Source organism: Lethenteron reissneri, chromosome 51 (assembly GCF_015708825.2).
Source record: "Lethenteron reissneri isolate LAM-NWPU_2019-01 chromosome 51, ASM1570882v1, whole genome shotgun sequence".
Classification (NCBI taxonomy): Eukaryota; Metazoa; Chordata; class Hyperoartia; order Petromyzontiformes; family Petromyzontidae; genus Lethenteron; species Lethenteron reissneri.
Window position 1 is genome coordinate 7092370 of NC_083829.1, and position 23376 is coordinate 7115745.

A 23376-nucleotide genomic window follows, 5' to 3' on the forward strand; every position below is an offset into this window, starting at 1 on the left:
ACCAACTTTTTCAAATACATGGGAGAGTGAGCATACGGTTGTACGGTTTATGAAAACCAGAAGCGACGGTTGCAATGGGTGTGAAACATGGCAGGTTATTAAAGGAAGACGGGCATTAGAATTTCACGGTTATCAATGGGCAGTCAGTGAAGCTGGTGGAGACGTCTGAGCAGCTTTTAGTGGTTCGGTTAACTGCTGGTAGAGGTGATGGCGAGGTGTGAACTTCTTTCGCCCAACGCTCGTGTAAAGGTAAGCAACCCAGATAATTGCTGGTGAAAGGGACCCGTGTAGTGAGGACTTTCACTAATGGGAGCATGACTGCTGAGTGAAAAACGTTCCAGTGCAATATGCAGAATGGAGTTGACTGATCAGTATATAGACTTACAACGTTGGGTTAATGAAGGCGGTGAGTTTTTATTTGTGCTTGTACATCACTGCCCCATGGCAGTCCCTCATTTTACTTAATCGGACACATGAACGTGATCATCAATTATTTGTGAACTCCGAGCATCTTTAAGTAGGCACGTAAAAATTCATCAATTTACACTGATATTGTGCTCATGACAAGGAATGAGATACACGTGTAAGAGTTCTTTACAATTGATGGTAATTACACAAATATTTGTTTTGCTCCTGGGTAGTAAGTGTTATTTCCTAATTGCTTATGCCTAAAAAGTATAAACATGGCTTATGGGAATAAGCCATTTTTTAATACTCTTTAGGTATAAGCAATTACGAAATAACACTACCCAGGAACAAAAATTGTGTTACAGTGTTATAGATGTAAATGTTGCATTTAAACTAATGTAACAAGGTAGACCAAACCAGATGGTACAAGCCCTGCAAATGCATGCTCATGCCACTGCTGGAGTAAGGGCTTCCACTGGAGAATTTGACAGCCACTCTAAGAGGGTATTTTGGTTCACGCTGGATAATTTTATCTTGGACAAATCGGCGGACTGTGGCCTCTACCCATTTATACTGCTGGGTGGCCCAAGACGCCGAATTTAAACACATTCCTGTGGAGGGAGCTGGTAGGAACGTTGGGTTGCTCGGTCAATGGCCAGGGTCAACGGCGGCGTGGTGTATTCCGCAAATATGGCCGACTGAGGGCGGGCACAAGTCAGCGTGAGTAGGTTAAACGTTGAGTTTTATAAGGGCACCACGGGGTGACCAGCACCACCCATCCCCACCCCCCACCCTCCCCACCCTCCCCTCTCCACCCAGCCCCACCCCTCCCATTTTTGGATGCACGACGGACGGACGGAGAGAATAATCCCCTGTGGGCTGGTGTAACCAGGAGGTTCCTACCAGTATAAACTTGCCCGATTGTTGCTTCAAGCGCTGTGGCACGAAATGGAATTTAACCGGCGACCTCATTGATTTCAAGTTCAGTGTTGCTCACCATTACACCACGGCAACAGCACAGTAACAACACAACACTTGCTTCTCCGATCAAATCGTGACCGCGCATCTTGAAATTGCTGCCAATCATGGGGTTGCAGTGGGAGGGGGGGGGCATATCATTACATGCCTGCTCAAAATGCGGTTTAGCTTCCAAAAAATTTGTGAAACTGCCTCTCCGTTAAAATGTCCGGGGTGAGCAGTCTGTTGATTTGGCACGGCTTACGCCAATGCTCTTTACATTGCAGTGTCTGCTTATAATAAAGGCGCTCTATGCACAAATACGCCAAATTATGCTCAGCAGTGCCATGGCTAAGCCAGCTTAGTGAAAACAATCCCAAGCGACGCAACAACATCCATTTGGAAATTGAGTTCTCGCTCAATTTGGCAGAAACAGCCCGCTGGCCGGGGTCTGGCCTGTCAAAACTGTCACGAGCGTTGTGGTGACGCAGGCCACGACACCACCACTCGAATCCCAATTAGAATCTAACGCCGAGACGGTTGGGAGTTGTTTTTTTTTGGTAGAGCACTCCATTCGCACGCAGCTCATCAGCATACAAAATTCGACACGGGCCCTCTTTAAAGGGACACGACTACCCACCCCACATTAAGGTGCTGTTGAGCTGCTGAAAGACAATTTATTATTATTAAAGCCAACATCTGTCAGCTGCTGAATGCCAAAATGTCAACATGCCTCGCACTCCCTTTACCCCCCCCCCCCCGTGCCTGCGGCTCCACGATCAAAAAAAAACTGTCGCAGCCACGTTTTGGTTTTTTAAATAAGGCGACATTGGGTGGCGGAGACGCGCAACGAGGTTTGCAAAAAAAGACAGCGCCGTGACGTGACGCTCCGACCACGTGGCAAAGCGACGAACGGCGCTTGCGTTGTACATCTATCATTTTAATGCTTGGCAACAAAACTGGGTCAGGCGCCAGAAGCTTGGCAAATGGTTCCAACTGAAATCGGCGGACCCGAAATCCCTGCCTTCCATGCCCTGATATGTGTAGATTGCTTCCGAAAAGAAGCAATGTGTAACTCACCAACATTAAATTCAAGTGCTGTGTTGAATGATCGAAGGGTTTTTTTAAACTACGATTTGTTTGGGGACACGGACAGCATGGAGGGGGAGTGAAGTCCCTTAACAAAAAAATCCCAGAAACTCTGGCCAAGCTTCAGGCACAAACCTGACCCCGACCTCACCACCTTTCAGTGCAACAACACGAGACTGAAATCGGCTTTTTCATTCACGTCAGCTTCTCGTCGCACACAGCCGCCTACACATTCTAACACGAAACAGCATCGCACTAGGTTTGTGCCTAGCCCAGAATATAACCCTATGCCCGCCCCTGAACTTGGCAAGACTGGGCCAGTTGTGGCCGGAGTCTAACCATGGCCCCCCTGACAGTGATCTTAGCTGCTTGTCGAAGGATAAAAGGCAGGATCCTTAATGCTCTCGTCGTGAATACGAATCGGTGGCCAAAAGTGAAGCCCACACGCTGTATCATTTTAACCAGAGAAAGCTCACCTCGCACAGTGACTGCCCAGCACATGTTTGCAAGCCGCCAGCAACAGAGCCATTATCTCTAGATGAGTGACCACTAGCAGCAACTGGCAGGGGCTGGGAACCGTTCGTCCTCTATCACAGCGGTAAAGGCGCAGCTGTGCAATTGCTTTCTCATGGTCACCGCTGGCAGCTCTAGAGCGCCCCCTCTAGAAGATGTTTTTGGTCTACTCTTCCACGCTGGAAGAGGTGGGAGCACACCCACCACACGTGACCTTACCGATCAACTGCGATGAACCCGTTGGAGAGAATGTTGGGGCGGACGGAGGGGGTGCAGATTTAATAAACTCGCCCACCGTTTCAACTGCCACGCCAGGAGATTTAATCGAACCGGCGATTTCTGGATTGCAAATCCAGCGTGATATCCATGGGTTTTGCTTAAATCCCAAATTGAGATGGCGATGCGCTGCTTCACATGACCAAGTCAGACAAATCAACGTAAAATGTATCTGCAACATATCTGTTTTGCGGTTTGCGACGCATTTTAAGATGCACGGTTTGTCGCTTCGTTTTTGCTGCATTATTGCTGAAAAGCTTACAAAAATAACCGCTCATGTTCACCTTTAATATATACCTTTACAAGGCCATCTTATTCAAGAGTGAAACTAAAACCCTAAATGATATGTAAAAGCTTAAATATTTACAGCATTTATTCCATAATTATTCAATCACTTAAGTTCTTTTAAACGTTCATATTTACTTTCAAACAAATTACTCTCAAAGGATTTTGTTGCTTGATTATTTTTTTTAAACACGCAAAAAGCTTAAGCGCAGGGCCAGAGCCGATTATCTTTTCTACCTGCATTAAGTCGGCACCAGCTTCCCCATACGCTAATGCTCATTTAATTTGTACACATGCCCACCTATACAACCACGAGTACCGTTGTACCAAGGAACACACGCAGAAAGGGACACAGAAAAATCTAAGAAATGTCAGCTCCCCGTTGTACAAAATAAGAAAAAAAATGATTTTTTGGGTGATGCGGTCTTCTACCAAGACACAGTTGACCACTCCCCTCCGTTTCCTTTTGTTTTTAGAAAAGGTTGAACACATCATAAGTTAAGCCCCTCCTACGGCAGCACGGGGGAAATCCCGTTAAAATGGCCGCAGTATCGCAAATCCCAGGAGCAACCGGTGCGCCAATCGCGCGGCGGCAGCAACGCTCTCGCAGAATTCTTTTGTTTACATTTTTCTTGCACTGCCGCAATTTTGACCGTCACCTACTGCCATCTCTCTTAACCTTTAATCACTTAATGTCTTACCATCCCACTCCACGGTAAGCACACCTCAGGCAGCCAGCTAACCTTGCGTGGAATTAAAGCACCGATTGTGGATAAAGGGGTCAACGAGAACGGGAGGCACGGGGTTGCAGGCATCTTTGGAAAGGGTTGTGTACGAGCATTGTGTGTCCGTGCCTCCCCGCGCACAGGTGCGTTGAGCCGAAGGGAGAACGCGAGCGAGGTTGCTTGTTAAGACACGCGACAGTAAGAAGATGGAGACAGTGGCATACACAGCCTCAGGGCCTCTTCCTCCCCTTACACTTAACCAGTCCCTTCTCCATCGCGCGCGGTATCGCACACCCACCTCTATATATACACCACGCAAAGCAAATTAATTACATTGGCCGACGGGTGAACGTGAGAAACGTTGATCGTGATGTTATGCGTATAATATATACTAATTATTAATTTCAAAATAATAATAAGTCACAATAATTTATAATCCACCTACGCATCCTGCAGATTTCATGAATGTGCCTATATGCAGTAAGGGAGTGCGGGGAGGTTAGGGAAATATTTAAAAAGATTTAGTTCAGATAAACACATACTTAAGGCTAGGGGGCTTGCCCTGTTTTGACAGTGATGCCACGCACAGCAGTGTAAAGCCAACATTCGTGCCCTGGAGCCGAGGTCTAGTGACCCAACACCAATGCCAGAGGCCAAGAGGCAATGCTAATGGACTAAAGGTGATGCTGGTAGCCACGTAATACTTGCAATTCAATGCCAGCGGCCTAAAGGAAATTTTCTAGGGACCAATGCTAGCTGCCTAACATGTGTTAATAGCCTACAATAGCACGAGTGTCCTGAAAGCAATACCAGAAGTTCCATGCCAATGCTAGCAATCCAGCAAGAACAGTAGCCTATCGCCAGAGGGATAATGCCAACGCTCATGTGCCAGCATCAGGGGGACTAACGCCAATGCTAGAGGACCAAAGGGAATATTCACACGAGGGTACAGTCAAACCGGACACACACGCATAACAAACACACTTGCACGCACACTGCAGCACAACAGAGAGAGCGCGCGTGATAGTGCGCGCACATGCACGAACACACAAGACGTGCAACAGACACACGTGCACACACGCAGAGAGTGGAGCCAAGCGTGTTTTCGAGAGGCTCCAGGCTGAGCTTGCTTGTGTGTGTGTGAGAAACACCACACACGTGTGATGGGCAGAGAGAGGAGCCGAGATTGGATCCAGGCTGCACGGCTAGTCCTGTGTGTGTTTGGGGGCAACGCACACGCGCACAAGTGGAGCCAAGCGCGGAGCCGAGCGCGGAGCCTAGCGCGCGTGGGCATGGGCGTGGGTCCCTGTCTCTAAGCACGAGTGGTGATGAGGAACTTGGGCGAGTTGGAGGCATAAAGCCGGGCCTCGTCTGGCTGGATGCCGACACGGTGCAGCGACGGCTCCGAGGCGCTGCGGTGAATTTTGGGCAGGGACTTCTCCAGCAGCTCGATGGACGACAGGATCTGCACGGGTGGATAGCACACACGCGCGTGCAAACACGCGTGAGCAAAACGCGCACACGGAAAAGCAGACGCGTGTTGCTACGTGCTTGTACGCTTGCACATACACGCACAAATGCAAGAGCATAAGTACACACATGGACGTGCACAAACACATTAATACAAATGTGCAGTGTTCACGTCGCCCCGAGATGCCTGTATCAGTCTTAGTTTCCTTAAATGCCACCCACCACCCCCGCCCCCAACTCTGCCAAGTCTATACATGCTATAAATCAATGTGTAAATTGTTTCGGTTCATTTTACATTGTATTAATCGGTTTGAGATTGTGTTTATTTATTATGCGGTTTTTTATGAGACAAAAGAAAGGAAACGACAAAATAATCGGCAAATGTAATGGTACAGTGACTCCAATGTTGGACAATCTAATCCCTTGGTGGAGGGGGCAGGAGGGGGATGAATCATTGCCTGCCCATCTGTACGAGGCGGGTTCATTTATGACACAACACGCTCCGTGTCGCCGGAGAGAGGTGGTAATGAGGGGCAGTAATGAGGGAGGGCAGTAGTCAGGGGCGTGTTGAGGGACGCTGGTGAGAGGCGTTGGCGAGAGGTGGTAATGAGGGGCAGTAGTGAGGGCCAGTGACGAGGGGTGGTAGTGAGGGGCGGTGGTGAGGGGCGGTGGTGAGGGGCGGTGGTGAGGGGCGGTGGTGAGGGGCGGTGGTGGGGTGGGGGGGCGGTGGTGAGGGGCGGTGGTGAGGGGCGGTGGTGAGGGGCGGTGGTGAGGGGCGGTGGTGAGGGGCGGTGGTGAGGGGCGGTGGTGAGGGGCGGTGGTGAGGGGCGGTGGTGAGGGGCGGTGGTGAGGGGCGGTGGTGAGGGGCGGTGGTGAGGGGCGGTGGTGAGGGGCGGTGGTGAGGGGCGGTGGTGGGGGGCGGTGGTGGGGGGCGGTGGTGAGGGGCGGTGGTGAGGGGCGGTGGTGAGGGGCCGTGGTGAGGGGCCGTGGTGAGGGGCGGTGGTGAGGGGCGGTGGTGAGGGGCGGTGGTGAGGGGCGGTGGTGAGGGGCGGTAGTGAGGGGCGGTAGTGAGGGGCGGTAGTGAGGGGCGGTAGTGAGGGGCGGTAGTGAGGGGCGGTAGTGAGGGGCAATGGTGAGGAGCGGTGGTGGGAACGGGAGACCCGACCTGTGGAAAGAGTGGCCGTTCCTCCCTCTTCTTCTTGATACAGTCGACAATGAGGCGTTTCATCGCTCTGGGGCAGTTCCCGTACGTCTCGCCCAGGTCGGGGGACAGGTAGCCCCGGCCCACCATGAAGATGATCTGAAACATATGCAAACACGCACGTGCGGGCACACGCTCATTTCAGGAAAGAAATCGGTGCAAAAGGAACGTACAGTTTCAAGATGACACTTGAATGAGCTCCAACAGAAAAAAAGACGAATATAACGTCATCTAAACACGATTAAGGAAAATAACTACGAATTCAACACATTTTCCAATTACTTCGGATTAAAAATAACATTCTAAATATTAGGTGGCGTTTCAGGCAATGGCCCTTAATCTGTAACATTTATTCATGTGGTCAAAAGCCCTCTCCGGCCTGAGTGCAGAGAAGAAGGGAATTCTGTGTAAGCAGGTCCGAGGGGACATGGGTGGCAGGGGCAGGCACTCCGTGTCGTCTCAAAGCGCTCTATGTGCTACGGGCTCCCTTGCCCGCAGGGGAATACGTAATGTTATGAATAATACGTTTCCTTGCAGGCAGCGACCAATATAAACCCGCGAGGCAAGCGCACACTTGGTGCAAAACACACACGGACGAGCACAACGAAGGGGGGGCCAAAGCGTGAAGGGGGAGCAGCCATGGGAAAAACAGTGGGAAGAGCAACTGCAAAGGGATGAACGGAACATGAGAGACAGCTACCTGATGGACAACCGACACGTGAAGAGCAGTTGACCGATAGACGAGTGCAAACCGAGTGATGGGCGAGTGACGGATGAGCGATGGAGAGATGAGTGGCACACGGGTGATAATCAACCGATGGCCAGGCAAAAGGTGATTGACAAATGGGTGATGTGACTACGAGCGAGGGGTAACACGATGGTCAAGGAATGAGAAAAGAGTGACACAAGTGGCTGATGAGAGATAGGCAAGTGACTGATGAGTGATGTGGAGGATGATAGACACTTGTGACTAGCGAGTGATGGTAGGCAAGTGACAAGAGGAACGAGGGGGAATGAGTGGCACACGTGTGACACGTGTCTTGGGCAGGCGACGAATAAGCGGGGCGCAAACACTTCAACTGGCAAGCACGAGCAACATCAAGTGCAACGGATGAGCGATGGATTCACGTAGGCCAAAGCAATCAGTTATTGAGCAAAGGGCGGGCGAGGGCGGCGGCACCTGGTCGCGGTTGCTGATGTTGGAGTACGGTAGTCGCCCCGTCATGAGCTCGAACAGGACGATGCCAAAGCCGTAGACGTCAGACTGGAACGTGTAAGGATTGTCCTCCATGCGTATTACCTCCGGCGCCTGCCCGCACACACGCGCATGCACACACAAACTGAGGTTTATAAAAAATGAAAGGAGACGATGGGAGCGAATTCCAGATAAATATCAGTGTGACGGAAGTAAAGTGTAGTGACCTGCAGTGTGGTGAATGGGTGAGTATGTGTGTGGGTGGGTGTGGGAAGCGGTAGTGTAGCGGTTAGCGCGCTGTGCTACAAACCCAGCGACCCGAGTTCAATTCCCGCTCAAGGCTACTAACACCAGTGACGATTATCTGAACCGGTCCTGGGCCTCCCCCTAGGTCGACTCAGCCTCGAATTAGTACCTGGTGCGATGTAAACATCACTACTTGGGAGACAAAGGGGGCCAGACATGATGTTGGCCACCCACCCCTTCGTGTGCCGTGCCGGCCTTCATAGGTGCTCGCTAACAGCCCTTGCAGTCAATTAAGGCTGCACGGGGGATCTTTGTCTTTGGGTGGGTGGGTCAGTAGTTGGTTGTGTTGTTGTGACCTGCAGTGTCGTGGGGTTTGAACAGTGTGGACGAAACGAAACAGTCAATTTGGAAGACCAAGTCCTCAACACGGATGGCACAATGAATGAGTTAAGTTAACAGGAACAGTGGCCATAGTAGTAACGAAAGAAGAGTGACAAAGGACGCCACTGACCGCTGGTGAGCGAGTGAATCGAGTGAGTCACCGAGTGTTGAATCATCGATCAATCACAAGAACTTCGATAATGGCACGCACATGTGCGGTACAGCCCTTTGTCAATCAACTGCTGGATGAGGGCCTCTGCACACCATGCGGGTCGTAACGGACTGACCGCACTTCACCACGCCAGCCAGTGCGAGTCATTAAAGGTATGCAGCGTAGACATGGGAGCACAGAATTGCACCACAAATGGATTAGTGGAACGAGGTGAGAGAGATGATGAGAGAGGTAAGGGAGGTGAGGCAGATGAGGGTGCGGGGGGGGGGGAGCCGCACCATCCAGAGGATGGAGCCGGACGGCTGCTCCAGCTGGTGGGAGCCGCTCCAGCGCGACTTGACGGTAGCCAGGCCAAAATCACCGATCTTCACCGTCAGTGCCTCGTGCAGGAAGATGTCTGACGCGCTCGTGTCAAGGCAAGACAGCCGGCGGAACGGGCGCGAGGGCAACCGAGACGCAGCCGCCAAAGACAAAAGGTGACAGAACCAAGACAAAAAAAAAAGCAAAGCATCGTCACCAATATCATCATTAACCATTCCACCGCTGCACATAGGCCTGCCCATGTTGTCACCATCGTGCATGAGCCCGCGATCCACCCAACACCTGAACACAATATAATTTCACCGTTCCATCTACACGTTGGACGTCCTTCCGGGAATGTTCCATCACTTGTCTGCCTGTCCAGCTCTCTAGGCTTCTTTGTGCACTTTTCAGTTTTAGTTCAAATTTATTTTGTCATATCCACATATCTGATCCATCAAGCCATTCGTTTAAAACCTTTTCTTTAAGGCACAATCATGATCATCATTATCATCGTCGTCAAATTAATCTCCTCTCAGTGAACACACTTAAGAAGGTTATGCTTTAAGACATGTTTCCGTCAACTGCAAATTATATGGAATTATGATTCTGTCAAAAACTACAATAAAAACAACCACCAGCACAAACAATAACTATTACAAAACAACTACCGGCACAAAGACAACAGCTGGCACCGCCAGAAACAATCGGAGACCCAACCACGGGCGGTGAAAATGAACAACAACGAGCCGCAGGGACGGCCGTGGCAGCCATGGCAGCATCAATGAGTCCCAGGGCACCCTCAGGGAGCTGGGGAAACATTACCAAAAAGAACAACAAGGCAGTGGCTTGCATAGAGGATACTGTTGGACTTGAGGTCTCGATGGATGATATTCTTGGCGTGCAGGTAGCTGTCGTCGAGAGGGGATAAAATATAAAAGGTCAAAAGTCAGCAGCATCCCGCAGCTTTGACGAACAATACAATGTGAAACGTGGAAAATTACTGCTGCGGCCGTCAAATGGTATTGGTGCAGGGGCCCAGGGGGCACAGCAATGGGGCTGTTAATAGGTACGACATGACAGGGCACGAGCCAGAAGGGATGGATAAGGGTGGGGTTAGGGTTGCTTACGGAACCAAGTGGGGCTCCAGTACTATTTTTCAAAAGAGCAGTGTTTTGTGCTCAAGTGGCCACATCCCTATTAAGGCATGTAAAATTATTCTTCAACTCGCATCGATTACAACCGAGCCTTCTGCTCACTGTCCCGAACACATGACACTACTAATAACTAACATGCAACGATGATAATTCATCGCTCACCCCAAATTGTTACATTAAATTCGACCAAAACCTTCTATTGCTCAATTCATAATGCTCAAGACATAACTCTGAACTCACTTCAGTATGTCACCCTAAACAAAGCTCCTATGACCTAAAACTTAATCCCTTACCAGACATAATCCCTGGGATTATACTGGTAGGAACCTCCTGGTTACACCAGCCCACAGGGGATTATTGTGTCCGTCCGTCGTGCATCCAAAAATGGGAGGGGTGGGGCTGGGTGGAGAGGGGAGGGTGGGGAGGGGCTGGGTGGGGAGAGTGGGGAGGGGAGGGTGGGGCTGGGTGGGGAGGGGCTGGTCACCCCGTGGTGCCCTTATAAAACTCAACGTTTAACCTATTCACGCCGGCTTGTGCCCACCCTCACAGTCGGGCATATTTGCGGAATACACCACGCCGCCGTTGACCTTGGCCATTGACCGAGCAACCCAACGTTCCTACCAGCTCCCTCCGCAAGAATGTGTTTTACCACAAACGGCCCGATCTACATGTTGCTGTCAAATGTCGCTTTTCGTCCAAACTTAAGTATAAAAAATATAATTCACCAATGTCTCTATCAATGACAAGGGAATAGCCAAGGCGCTTTGTTTGAACAATTTTGTCGAGATCTGAACTTGGCCAATAAAATTTTATTTTTGGAAATCCTAAATGTCAACGACAGTCGACAGGCAATATGTTTTCACTAGAGGGCGCTGACAGCAGCGTGAGGTGGCGCAATGAACAACAGAGACGAAGGCGGCCAAGTCTAGAAAAAAGTCGAACGTGGCAAAGCAGAGGAGGGGCAGGCAGATTGGGGGGAAGAGCACAATCGCCATTCAACATCAAGCCCTACCCCTAACAAACCCACCAACCAGGAAATACAAATAGCTCTTGCCAACCAGACACTAGAATTAGCAAAGAACTATTACTACCAAGCCTACATGTAACCAACTCGTACCAGGCCTCTCACTGACCCTCACTCTACACACAACTAGCCAACTAGGCACTTATACTCCTGCTAACCCTGTGTAGGCGAGCGTGTGTGCATACATGAGCGTGTGCTCGTGTGTGTACGTGCGAGTGACAGTGTACACACATGTGCGTGCGCATGCGCCAATGCACGTGTTTGCACGTGTTGCCGTGTGTACATTTGGCGTTAGCGTGTGCGCGCACGCACGTCCACCTATGTATATCTTCGTTCCTTGGTTTTCTTTCGTTCGATTGTTTGCCTGCTGGCATGTTCATTGACACACACGTGTGTGTGTGCCCGTGTATTTGTGCATGCGTGCTCACTCCATGCCCTGCGCCGTCTGCTTGCCGATGTCGATGAGCTGGTACATCTCGAACTTGGTGTCGGCCACGTGCAGGTGGCGGTAGAGGCTGGAGCCCTCGCACCACTGCGTGATGATGGCGAGGCGCGGCTGCGTCATGTAGCCCATGAACAGCAGGATGTTCACGTGCCGCGTCTTCCTGCGGGGCCAGCAAACACACCCACGAGGAGAGGAGTGAGATAGAGGTGAGTGTAGGGCATGGCGAGTGCAGGGGAAGAGCGAGGGAGCGAAAAAGGGAGAGTGAGGAAAAGTGTAGGTGAGTTGAGGAGAGTGAGAGACAGTTGAGAGGAGCGGGGGAGGGGGGGAGTGTGAGCGATGGTGAAAAAGCGAGGAAGGGCATTGGAAATTATAGAGGATGAAGAAGAGTCAGGGAGAATGAGGGAGCATTGCAGACGTGGGGGAAGTGCAGCAAAGCACAAGGAGGCATCGTTAAACATGAGAAATTAAAAGGGAGCATGTGGGGAAGCTCAGGATACCAATTGGAAGAATGAGAACAATGGATCAATGCCCGACCCTGTCTGCTCATGCCGACTTGATGACTTGAGGAGATTGAGTGCACCAGACGTGTGAAGGAAATGGTAAGGGCAGAGGAGGGCAGCAAATGGCAGGGCAGGGCAGCAACGGCGCTCACCTCAGCACAGCCACCTCGTTCTTGAAGGCCTCGAGCTGCTGCGGCGTGGGCCCCGTCACCTTCAGAATCTTCACGGCCACGTCGCCTTCGCCATCGCACGCAACATCGATGTTTACGACATCAACGTCTGACACCGTCGCACTCGAGTAGCAGCGACGCATTAAAAACTACCGCAGTATTTTGATTTAAAGCTTTCGTGACTGCAGGGATTCATATTCTTGGTTCTTTCGGTAAAGTCACGTAGAAGGGAAATAATAAAATAATACAAATATAAAACAATACAATTCTCACGACGTTTCGACTGCAACACAAGCAATCATCATCACACCAATAATCATCACACCTGATGATGATTGCTTGTGTTGCAGTCAAAACGTCGTGAGAATTTAATTGTTTTATATTTTTATTATTTTATTATTTCCCTTCTATGTGACTTTACCGAAAGAACCAATAATATGACTACTGCAGTGTCGCCGTAACCATATGTTGCACAGCTCTCTATTTTTTCCCCAAATTTATGTACGTATGTTGAGCTCCTTTCGCACCGTACGTAGCCAACTGTGCTCATCGGAGATGTGGGGGAAGGACAAAAAAACTAAAAACAAAAAGCAGTTCTAAAGAAATAGTTTTCAACCTAAATTTATCTAAATTGTACTACTGGCATCCTCTCATGAAACAAGGAATCCATTGAGAAATCTTGCCAAGCAATGCAGCTCTTCTGTTGGAGGACGGTCTACTGAAGCAAATATCAGAGCCAGCTCTGTGATCCTATCAAGTGACCCCTGAGTTATGCAATAGGGGGCAGCCCTTCCCCATCAACTGTGCAATACGTTGTCTTGTGAAACGGTGCAGAATGCTTTAGCATCGACAGGCTTTACGTGGAAAGAGCTAAGTGATGGGTCAAGACTGTGGACAAGAGGAAGCATTTGGGTTACTTGATGTGTCAGTGACACGAGGCAGATTAAGTAAGGATGGCTTACCATGGGTCAGCACCCACATTTAATGAAGGAAAACAGCTTATTTGGTTGCATCTTCCTTTAAAAAAAACATCTCTTTGTATAACCTTGTGCTAAGAATGCTCTGTGATGAAAAGAGAGTTCCCCTTTGGCCAAATTTCCACAGGGCGGCGACTGGCAAGGATGATGAAGTCACGGGCTGTAGCAGCATTGGGCCAGCTGGAACGTACCGTGCCACTTGCCCTTGTAGACGGTTCCAAACGAACCGGAGCCGATCCGTTTCACCAGCGTCACCTCCTCCTCCTTCACCTCCCAGTAGTAGCTCGAGTCTCGGTTGCCACCAATACCCTCGCCTTTCTAGAGGCCGGGGAAAGTTACATTGTTATGAGAGCGATCGACGGAGAAGTGTGATGTGATGACATTGAACGAGCAAGTGAGCGAATGACTGGATGAATGAACAAGCAAGTGTGTGAACAAGCGAGTGAGAAACCGATTGAGTAAGCAAAAAAAACGACTGAGTAGATAAGCAAGTGTATTCATGAGTAAGTAAGAAAGTGAATGTGTTCGTGAATGAGAGAGTGAGTAAATAAGCAGGCAAGCAACTAATTGGGCAAGCAAGTAAATAAGAAAATAAATGCATGGGAGTGAGCATGTGAGCACGTACAGGAGCAGTGAGCGAGTGAAAAAGTGAGCAAGACAAGGGAGATACCAAATAAGTGAGCAAGTCAGCAACAGGGCTTGCACGCGAATAAGCCCACGGATGAGCAAGTGCAAGAGCAGGTGAGCAGGCAAGGGAGAGTGAACAAAGGGACAAGAGGGGCAGCCCAGCGAGCGCGTTGTCATCCTCACCGTCAGACGCTTGTCGTCGGACGACGGGAGTTTCTTTTCCCGCGTGACGGGCGACCTTTGCCCTTTTGACCGCCCCACGACGCCCGACTGGCTGGCGGGAGGGCTGGCGCCCGTGTGGCTCCCTGCACCGGTGAGACGTTCTCATGTCACATTGTGTTTTGTATTTATAACAGCATTACAGCCGCGATGAGTTATTTATCAACGAGACCGCAAATGGGTCATTCAAGTCGACTTTTCCGATTTTGTACAAGAATGCGATTTACGATGAAGATGTCATTAATCTACCGGCCACTATTAGCCACCTGATAAAGGCCGCTCATCACAACTAATACAAAACACTCGTCTCATCCGATACAGAACCCTAACCTCATCACATACAGACCCAATAGCAATATCTGATGTAGAACCCTCACGCTCATCGAATACAGAGCCCTAATGCTCATCCGATAAAAAAACTTCATTTCAAATTATATAGAATCAATAGTCTCATCAATATCACCCTCATCTCATCCAAGAGAAAATCTTCGTCTCTGCCAATCAGTGCTTCAGGACCCTTGTCTCATTAGCGAACCCTCGTCATCAAATATAAAGCCCTCATCTCAACTATTCCAGGACCATTATCACATCTGACAGCGAACCTGCATCTCATCCAAAACAGAGGCTTCATTTTAAATATAACCGTCGTCTCATTTGATACAAGCAGTCCAGTTATATTTCTTTACAGAAACCAGAGCACGTCTGCCAAAGACCTTCACCTCTGCTAATGAGCTCTCCTCTTATCCAATAGAGAACCACTCATCTGCAACCAATTCGTCTAAACCTCATCTCGTTAAGATGCTTTAGTTTGGCTCCCAGTGCCATCAGCCAATTTCACGCGGCGACATTTAATACAGATTAACGTATAAAGCTAAAGAAAACTTTTTGCTAAATAAACACCTTCAAAATTCATCAAAACCTACACTTAAAAATCGTCGGACAATTCACGACCCAACGGCGGAACTTGCATACACAATGAGTCGTCGCTACAGCTCCATCACTATTGAAAATAATTTGTTTTACTTCTAAAATACATTGGTGAGTTGGCCGTTGTTTAGGCAGTTTTACCTCCTGATTGGTGGGAGGATGAACTTTTCAAGAGACTCTGAAAAGGAATTGAAAAGAACAACAATTAATTAATTCACAAATTTCAACCACAGGCAATTGACAAATTGCCTATGGTTTACTATAGACATACAGACGCGCATGCACAAGTGTGATACAGAATAGTGCGCGCTCAACTCAGACATACAAACATTCCCCTGTATAGCCATATACATTATTAAGGCGGGTGCTGTTAGAAAGCACCTATTAATGCTGACATTGCATGGCAGCATCAAGCACAGCCTGATATGGGCATCTTTGCGATATTTCATTTGTGTTGAAATCTCGTAAACAAGTCAGAATTCCATTCCAACAACTGGTTCCGCTTACCATGTTTCATACTACTAATTTTAGTGTGCCTTTCTCATAATTTTCAAGCTTGCGTATCGTACCACATCGTCATCTTGCTTACCGCTGTCTGTTCTCTCTGCCTGGGTCCTCTCTTTGGAATTTTCACACTTAAATTCTAACTTAGCAATCTTTGAAATACGTAATCAACCGGGCTATGCGTTAATTGTGTGTTGACCGACTCTCTGTGTTGCATTACATTATATTTCGATATTTTACTAGGTTATTTAATTTTAGTGTGTCTTTCTCCTGATTTTCAAGCTTGCGTTGCCGTGCCGCGTCGTCATCTTACTTGCAGCATCACGTTGCCGTCCACTCATTGATATGCTATTTTTTTTCTCTGTCCCCTCCCTCTCTCCGCCCCCGCCTCCCTCTCTATATTTAAGGGACTGTCACAGAAACGACGTCTCTCTTTGTGTCTGCTTGTATGTCTGTCTATAGTTTTCTAGTTAGATTTTTGTTGCTATTTCTTTTATGCCTGATGATGATTGCTTGTGTTGCAATCGAAACGTCGTAATATGCTATTATTTAATTTATTATTTTATCTTTAGACGTGACTTAACCGAAAGAACCAAATAATAATTCCTGCAGTCACGAAAGCTCCAAAATTAAGATTCATACTGCAATGGACTTGGGGAGGGCCTTCATTGATCACGTTTAATGATGATATGACGAGCACAACAAGACAAAGCCCCCTATTGCCTTAATCAGGGCAAGTGCTGTTAGAGAGCACCGATGAAGGTTAGCACGGCACATGAAGGGGCGAGTGGCCAGCACCACACCCAGCTGCATGTCTACCTGTGGTTATTTTCACACCAGGTTCTCGTTTAAGTTCAAGTCGACCTAGGGGAGGCCCAGGACCAGTTAAGATACTCGTCACCGATGTTAAAAGTGAGTGGGAATCGAACTCGTATCACCAATTTTGTAGTGCAGTCCGCTTAACCACTGGACTACCGCTCTCCACGACTGGCAAGCAAGAACAACAGCCATTCGCCACTAAGTGGCGGTGACGTCACCATGGCGCTTGTACCAGGCGATGTGCATGTTAAGGCCACGTGAAGTGTCGAATGCCTGCTGGCAGGTCGTCACGGGGCCGACCCAGGTGCCATGGGTCGACTGAGATGACTGTACTTATGCAGCACCTGTGCCCCCTACGACTGGCAAGCACGCGCACACACACACACACACGCGCACGTGACCTCACCTCTATGAGTGAGGCATCCACAGGCGTCGTGGTGCTCGGGATGTGCACATTGGGTGTGGACGTGGAGCGCTCGCGAGAGCCCAGCGACCCCCCGACCTCCACGAGCAGCGGAGGGAACGGGAACGCGTGCGAGCTCGGCCGCATGTCGGGCGACCTGACGGGAACGACAGGCCGAGGTCATCTTTACCATCGTGACATAATTCACAAGAGCAGGCCCATTGTCTGCCTGCCGGTGTAATGGTACAAATGTGAAAATTACCCGCAAATTACTTATTTAGGAAACGCAAAGCAACCGTCGTCGCCTCCTACAAGAAAAACAGAGCAAGACCCTCCTGGAAAAAGCCTTGAGACTCAGTGAGGAATTAATAAACAAGAGCAATATTAAATAATGAGCCTCACAGTCGAGCCACTGGTTGGGCATCCTGGCTTCACAAGCACTCGCGGCGACATTAAATAATGTACATAAACCGCATCAGCAAATTAAATGAATGCTGCGGATAGCTTGTGCGCACATGGATAGTCAAGGATACTCCACGACAAGCAATGGGAACGGATGCGTGAACAACTGTTCCATTGTTGCTCATTGCCCAGGAACTTCTCTGAAATTCACTCCATGTGTCCCAAGCTCTTGAGGAGTCAGGCATAAAGACCCGCTCTCACCAAGGCTATTGACGGTGATATTAGATCTTTTTATTATAGCTGCTTAAACACTGAACAATCTACCAGATGCATGAAAAGATTGCAGAATCTCAAATTATTCATATCATTACTTAAACACACTTGCACAATATTTGCAACTGTTACAGCTAGAGAACATTCTATACGATTGAGCGATGTGCCCCGTTACTTATTGTGTTTGACTGTGGTGCGGTGTTCATGTGCACTGCCCTTGGCGTCTTGTGCCTGTTCTTGATGCTGTATGAAAACATCTGACATTCTAACAATGTAGACAGTACAGGTTTTGAAATACTTGTACTTGTGTCATTACACGTTTGCCATGTGTGTGTGTGTGTTACTTGGCAGCATGGACACCCTTGCAAATAAGAAGTTTCATCATGGGACCTCCTTTGCCAGTACCAAAATATACTAATAAGGTTTTCCCCTTTTTTCTGGCAACAAAACTGACACCTTTTGCAAGGAATCATGCTTACATTAACCACAATACTTGCAGTCAAATGCAAACAAAAAACAATACTCTGATAATTTATGCATTGTCTTTGAAACTGATTGGTCCACACCAGAGACAGCTTTCTTTAGAGCCTAGTCTCATATGGTGTTCGACCAGATGACGCACGTTTGGCAGCGGAAGCCATCTAAAGAAAGCTGTCTCTGGTGTGGACCAATCAGTTTCAAAGACAATGCATAAACTATCAGAGTATTGTTTTTGTTTGCATTTGACTGCAAGTATTGTGGTTAATGTAAGCATGATTCCTTGCAAAAGGTGTCAGTTTTGTTGCCAGAAAAAAGGGGAAAACCCTATCAGTATAAGAAGTTTCATCTCAAGCAATTTTGCAGCTAAAATATTGTTATAATAATAAAACAATTTCAAGTGGTGTTGGGCAGGCGTGGTGTGGAGCAGGGAGCCATGTCCCTGACGCTCATGGTGAGCGGCGTTACCCGTGGCTCGATGCTGGCATGGCAGACATCGGCGGGCGGCTTAAGTAGCCCGGTGAGATGGGGCTCGGGTGATCACACCACGTCAGGTCCCGCATGTCCGGCTGGATTCGGTTTCTACAACGAGTGAATCGGGACGGGATGGGCGAGAGTTAGAGAGCACATTTTTACATTGAATTAACTAAACACATGACATGTGCTGTCGTGGTGGAAGTCCAGTGTTATGAAAATATAAAGTAAAACACAACATTCTGTTTCAATAGACAACGGGCTCTTCGACCGGATTATTATTTGTTTGGTTTATTAGTGAATAACCACCATCCAGTAGTGTACAAAGTTACATAGGATAATTCATTTAGTTAACGTATTCTGTCTCATTCAGCAGTGGAGGCACAAAGGCTTGTAAATTATGTTAAAAATGTGCCCACAATCCACCACGGAAGCACATAATACATTTTGTGCAATGTTGCTGTGCTGCGCTTATTGGACCTCATTGTGTTTGCAGAAGCTCTGAGCCTATACCAGCTGGAAACCCAGCGGCATCTGCTGAACAATCCACATTTCCTGAACATTGGCCGAGCCCCCCACTTCTGAAAAAATAGCCCCCCTCCCCTTGGAGATTCTTACAGTCAAAACATGGACAAGAATGTAAACATGAGTACAATTAAGCAATGGGCGTCTCTGTAGCCTTCTATAACATATATTGTGAATGACAGCTAGAGCGGAAGGCATGTTGGACAACAGCGGAAAGTATCGTTCATCATTCCGTCAAGCGGTTTAACATTCACACTACGTTTGTTTAACCCTGACCGTCTCACGCCGGCACTCTCTCGAGTTTTTCGTACAACTCCCCCGGTACAACAAGGTCACGCTACAGGGGCCGGCGCCGCACGCACTTGAGCTGGTGGAGGTTGATGCAGACCATGGGCACCTCCGTGCTGCAGCGCTCGTGGAACTTGTACCCGCACGTTTGGCAGCGGAAGCCATTGAAGAGGAAACGCAGGCAGAAATCGCAGTAAACCAGGGACAGGAACGTCTTGCGCACCTGTTGAGGGATTCACGAAGAACGTGCAGAGGACAAGGGCGGGATCCGGCGGTCAGGCACCACTCGGTAAACGTGCAATGATTCACCACCCCGCCCCCTCCACCCAGGGTGGGTGCGCTTTTCAAATACTCATCAAGATACATGAGTCGCAATTTGACTCAAGATTGGATCGCGTTTATTTTCTTGGTTTTTTGGCATCGGACATAATTGGTCAATTGTTCGATTATCCCGAATGTAACATTGGCGCAAAATATACACACAAAAGGTAAAAATGCAGCCTTGCAATTGCTTGATCGTGTCACTACTGGTGGAAGGGTCTCTACGAGATGGATCTCTACAGTCATCTAGGTTTACTGGCCGACTCTTTCATGCTGGGTCGACTTCTTGGAAGAGGAGTACCTAAACTTTACCATGTATGTATATACAACTTATTTTGCACCGTACGTAGCCAACCGTGATAATCACCAGAGTCGATTGACAAGTTGCCAATTTTAACCCATTTATCCTGCTGGATGGAAAGTGGTGAGAGCTCTTCAAAACTTTCCCATCGTTTCAAGTGTCGCCAGAAGATCGAACCGGCAACCTCTGCATTGCAATTCCACTGTGCTAACCATTACACTCGAAAACAACTCATCACACACAATTCAATCCTTGCATCATTCTTCGTACATGATATTCAAACTTGACTTTAATGAGAAAATAAGAACGGGGATGAAAGAAAGACGAAGACAACACAAATGAGAGAGTAAATTGGGGCAAGAACATTTTTTTCCAAAACATCAAATGGTAAAACCTGAATCCTGGCAATTCTTCAACTCATGTGGAAGGGAAAATAATTACAAGCCTGGTCATCTATCACTCAGTTCTGTCTCAGAACCAAACATGCAGATTTAGTCAGTCCGTCAGCCACGCGCAGAGACGATTACGTCAATCACAGGTTGGGGAGGGGGGGGTGCAAGAACGAGCGATGGTCTCAACACCCGATACTGCAGTCCTCTTCCCGGATCGAGCGGAGCCCTTCAGCCGAAAACCACGCTGCCACTGTGCCAACTTCTCTCGCTGCACCGCCACAAAACAGGAACCGGGAAGTGTTGCAACTATTGGGTCAGGAACGGGAAGCTAGTGCCGGGAGAGATGAGGGGGGGGGGGCCTGTACACCCGCTGCGTTGTGCCGCGTTGTGCCGTGTGCGATGCCGTGAGCGACTCACAAAGTTGTGTGTGGTGAGAAGCACGTTGTCCAAAATTTCCACCGAGAGCTCGTCCCCGATGAACCATGACACGTCCATGTTCCAATCGATCATCTCCTTCCCACTGCGGGCACAACAGTGATTACAAGCAAGAAAAGACACACACGGACATACACAAAAAATTCCCCGTGTATAGCCTTAACAGAGTGCTGGGGCAAGTGCTGTTAGCGAGCACCTATTAAGGCCGGCACAGGATACGAGGATGGCCAGCCCCCCCACACCCGTCCGCCCTCGTCTCCCGAGTGGCGATGTTTTCACATCGCACCAGGTACAGACACTCGTGATCAAAACTAAAGAGGTCATCAGGAGGTGTTGACATTGATGTCAATATACCGCATCATAACTTCCTTTCTTCTTCTAGATACCGTTGTTGTTGTAAAGTTGACTAATTTTATCGCAGTCTGTGTCACAGCACTTTGCAGTGCTGTACAAAACACTACAATCTGTGTTAATTTTACACCGACTGAGATTCTGATGAGCCACAGGTAGGATTGAGACGTCATCCTGGAAATAACTCAATGAAGATCACAATGGGTAAGACCCCAGTAACTTATTTTTTCTCACACCACTGCATAGGGGCCCCACAGTGGCGAGATGTTAACTACTCGCCTGGTATATAGGAGGTCGTAGGTTCGATCCCAACCCCGACGCCTGTATATCTGGAGTTTGCATGTTCTCTCTCCCTGTGGTCGTGTGGATTTTTCTCCGGGTCCTCTGGTTTTTCTTTCCACATTTACAAACATACGTTTCGAATATTTGGCTCGGCTGTAAATTTCTACATGATGAGCCACTTCGTTGAGCTATCATTTGTGGCCAGGTCGCTTCTAAACAAGAGCTACATAGCTCAGTGGGCCTGACCAGGTAAATAAAAAGTTTAGTTTTAGGATTTCATCATCGTGCTGTGCAGCTCTCCGACGTGCTTCTGGGTTGTACCGATGTGTTGTACGGCACCAGTGTCTGACATTTCAGCCCTACGTGCCGGAAGATTCTTCAGGAAATTAATCGAAGTGTTGACCGGTGAGCGAGCGGTGGAGCGAGTAGAGGGGTGAGCGAATGGACCGGGGAGAGCGGCGAGCGCGGCGCCCTTCCGTACCGTTCATTCACCCTGTAGACACCGCAACAGTGCGTGGTGAGGCCACGAATCGTGAGCGCCTTCATGAGGCTGTCCTTCACGGTCACCCCGCTACGAGCAGGAACCTACGAGCAATGCACAAAGCACAAACGTTGAGCATCAAGAAGACCGATTTTTATTACAATTAATAATTGATTCAATGGTAAGGATACGTAATGGATCTGGCCAAATGTATGTCGTGAGACAAGGCCGTAGCCATGAAGTCAACATTGGGAGGGACCAAATCTTTCAGGGGGTCTGGGTGACCCCCCCCAGAAAAAAAATCTAAATTTGAAAACTCATTTTCCTACCATTTCCTGCCTAAAATATGCAAAAATTTACTAACACATAGGATGGACTTCTTATTTCTTTTTTACAATAATGTCTAATAGTGTATTGTATTACAATTGCTCTGTTTTTTCTTTTTTACCTTTTCTTGTTTCATTGTATAATGGCAGAGATTAGGGATTAGTAAAGTACAACCATAACCACAATCATATAAACAGAAATCTATTTTATAGCAATAAATTGGGGGGGATATTTTTTAGCATATTTGAATATTGGAGGGGGGGATGTGTCCCCCCCAATATATATTATAATTACGGCCTTGTCGCGAGACTTTTCACCACCCAATATTCTGACTTCCTGGGGTTTGTCCTGAAGATGCCTGATGCAGTTTCAAGCAAAACATCCAATTCACATGCTAACTTTGCTTGTGAGGATTGTTCTTATACTTACCGGTGAGCTGAAACAATAATGCCTGGTGCCTTAAAAGCTTGTGCATGCAAAAATGTAATTAGTTTGGCTATGTGGCATGATCATTAAGTGGCCTCATCTAAAAATATATTATGAATCATATTACTGGTTTTGAAAACCTACGTGTTATGTGAACTTGAAAATGTAAAGCAACATATCAACATGCCTGACGAAGAGTTTTTGATCAGCAATAGTAGCTGCAATCACTGGCAGAGCCAGTGGGGGGAGGTGGGGTGGCACGTGCCCCCCAATGATCCGATCAAAATCCCTAATTTCGATCGGATCATTGGGGTTTATTAGAAATAAATCAAATTTTGCAACCCCCACTGCCACTGTGTAGCATATTATTACGTGCCAGGGACTCTATGAGATGATAGGACAATAGTCTGAGTCCATAATTGGCAATAAGTAACAGCAAAGCAGTTATAAGCGACTCAGAATTGTGCGCAGTTGCGTATACAGCGCACGACTTCCCTGAAGGCATCAACACCTTCAGCGAGCGTGATGCCGATCACACACGGTTCGAATTCGACCCTCGATCGATGGCTGCACCATCGCCGCACACGCGTCGAATAAAAAGCAAGGGACAAGTCCTTACTTACTAACAACT

General features: G+C 48.3%; 1 protein-coding gene across 2 annotated transcripts in view; it reads right to left on the reverse strand.

The window, feature by feature from the left end:
- Positions 1-1214: 1214 nt before the first annotated feature.
- The window catches only part of LOC133355433 (serine/threonine-protein kinase A-Raf-like), a 40407-nt gene continuing 18245 nt past the window's right edge, over positions 1215-23376 (reverse strand). For both annotated transcript variants that reach the window (XM_061572737.1, XM_061572738.1), the window contains exons 4-18: positions 21993-22096; positions 20861-20963; positions 19504-19652; positions 18611-18724; positions 16994-17147; positions 15406-15442; positions 14302-14423; positions 13683-13809; positions 12497-12581; positions 11828-12004; positions 10083-10129; positions 9197-9315; positions 8105-8233; positions 6889-7023; positions 1215-5718 (exon numbers count right to left, since the gene is read on the reverse strand). In XM_061572737.1, the coding sequence (XP_061428721.1) occupies positions 5566-5718; positions 6889-7023; positions 8105-8233; positions 9197-9315; positions 10083-10129; positions 11828-12004; positions 12497-12581; positions 13683-13809; positions 14302-14423; positions 15406-15442; positions 16994-17147; positions 18611-18724; positions 19504-19652; positions 20861-20963; positions 21993-22096 (1755 nt within the window). In that variant the 3' untranslated portion in view covers positions 1215-5565. The remainder of the gene's footprint in view (positions 5719-6888; positions 7024-8104; positions 8234-9196; positions 9316-10082; positions 10130-11827; positions 12005-12496; positions 12582-13682; positions 13810-14301; positions 14424-15405; positions 15443-16993; positions 17148-18610; positions 18725-19503; positions 19653-20860; positions 20964-21992; positions 22097-23376) is intronic.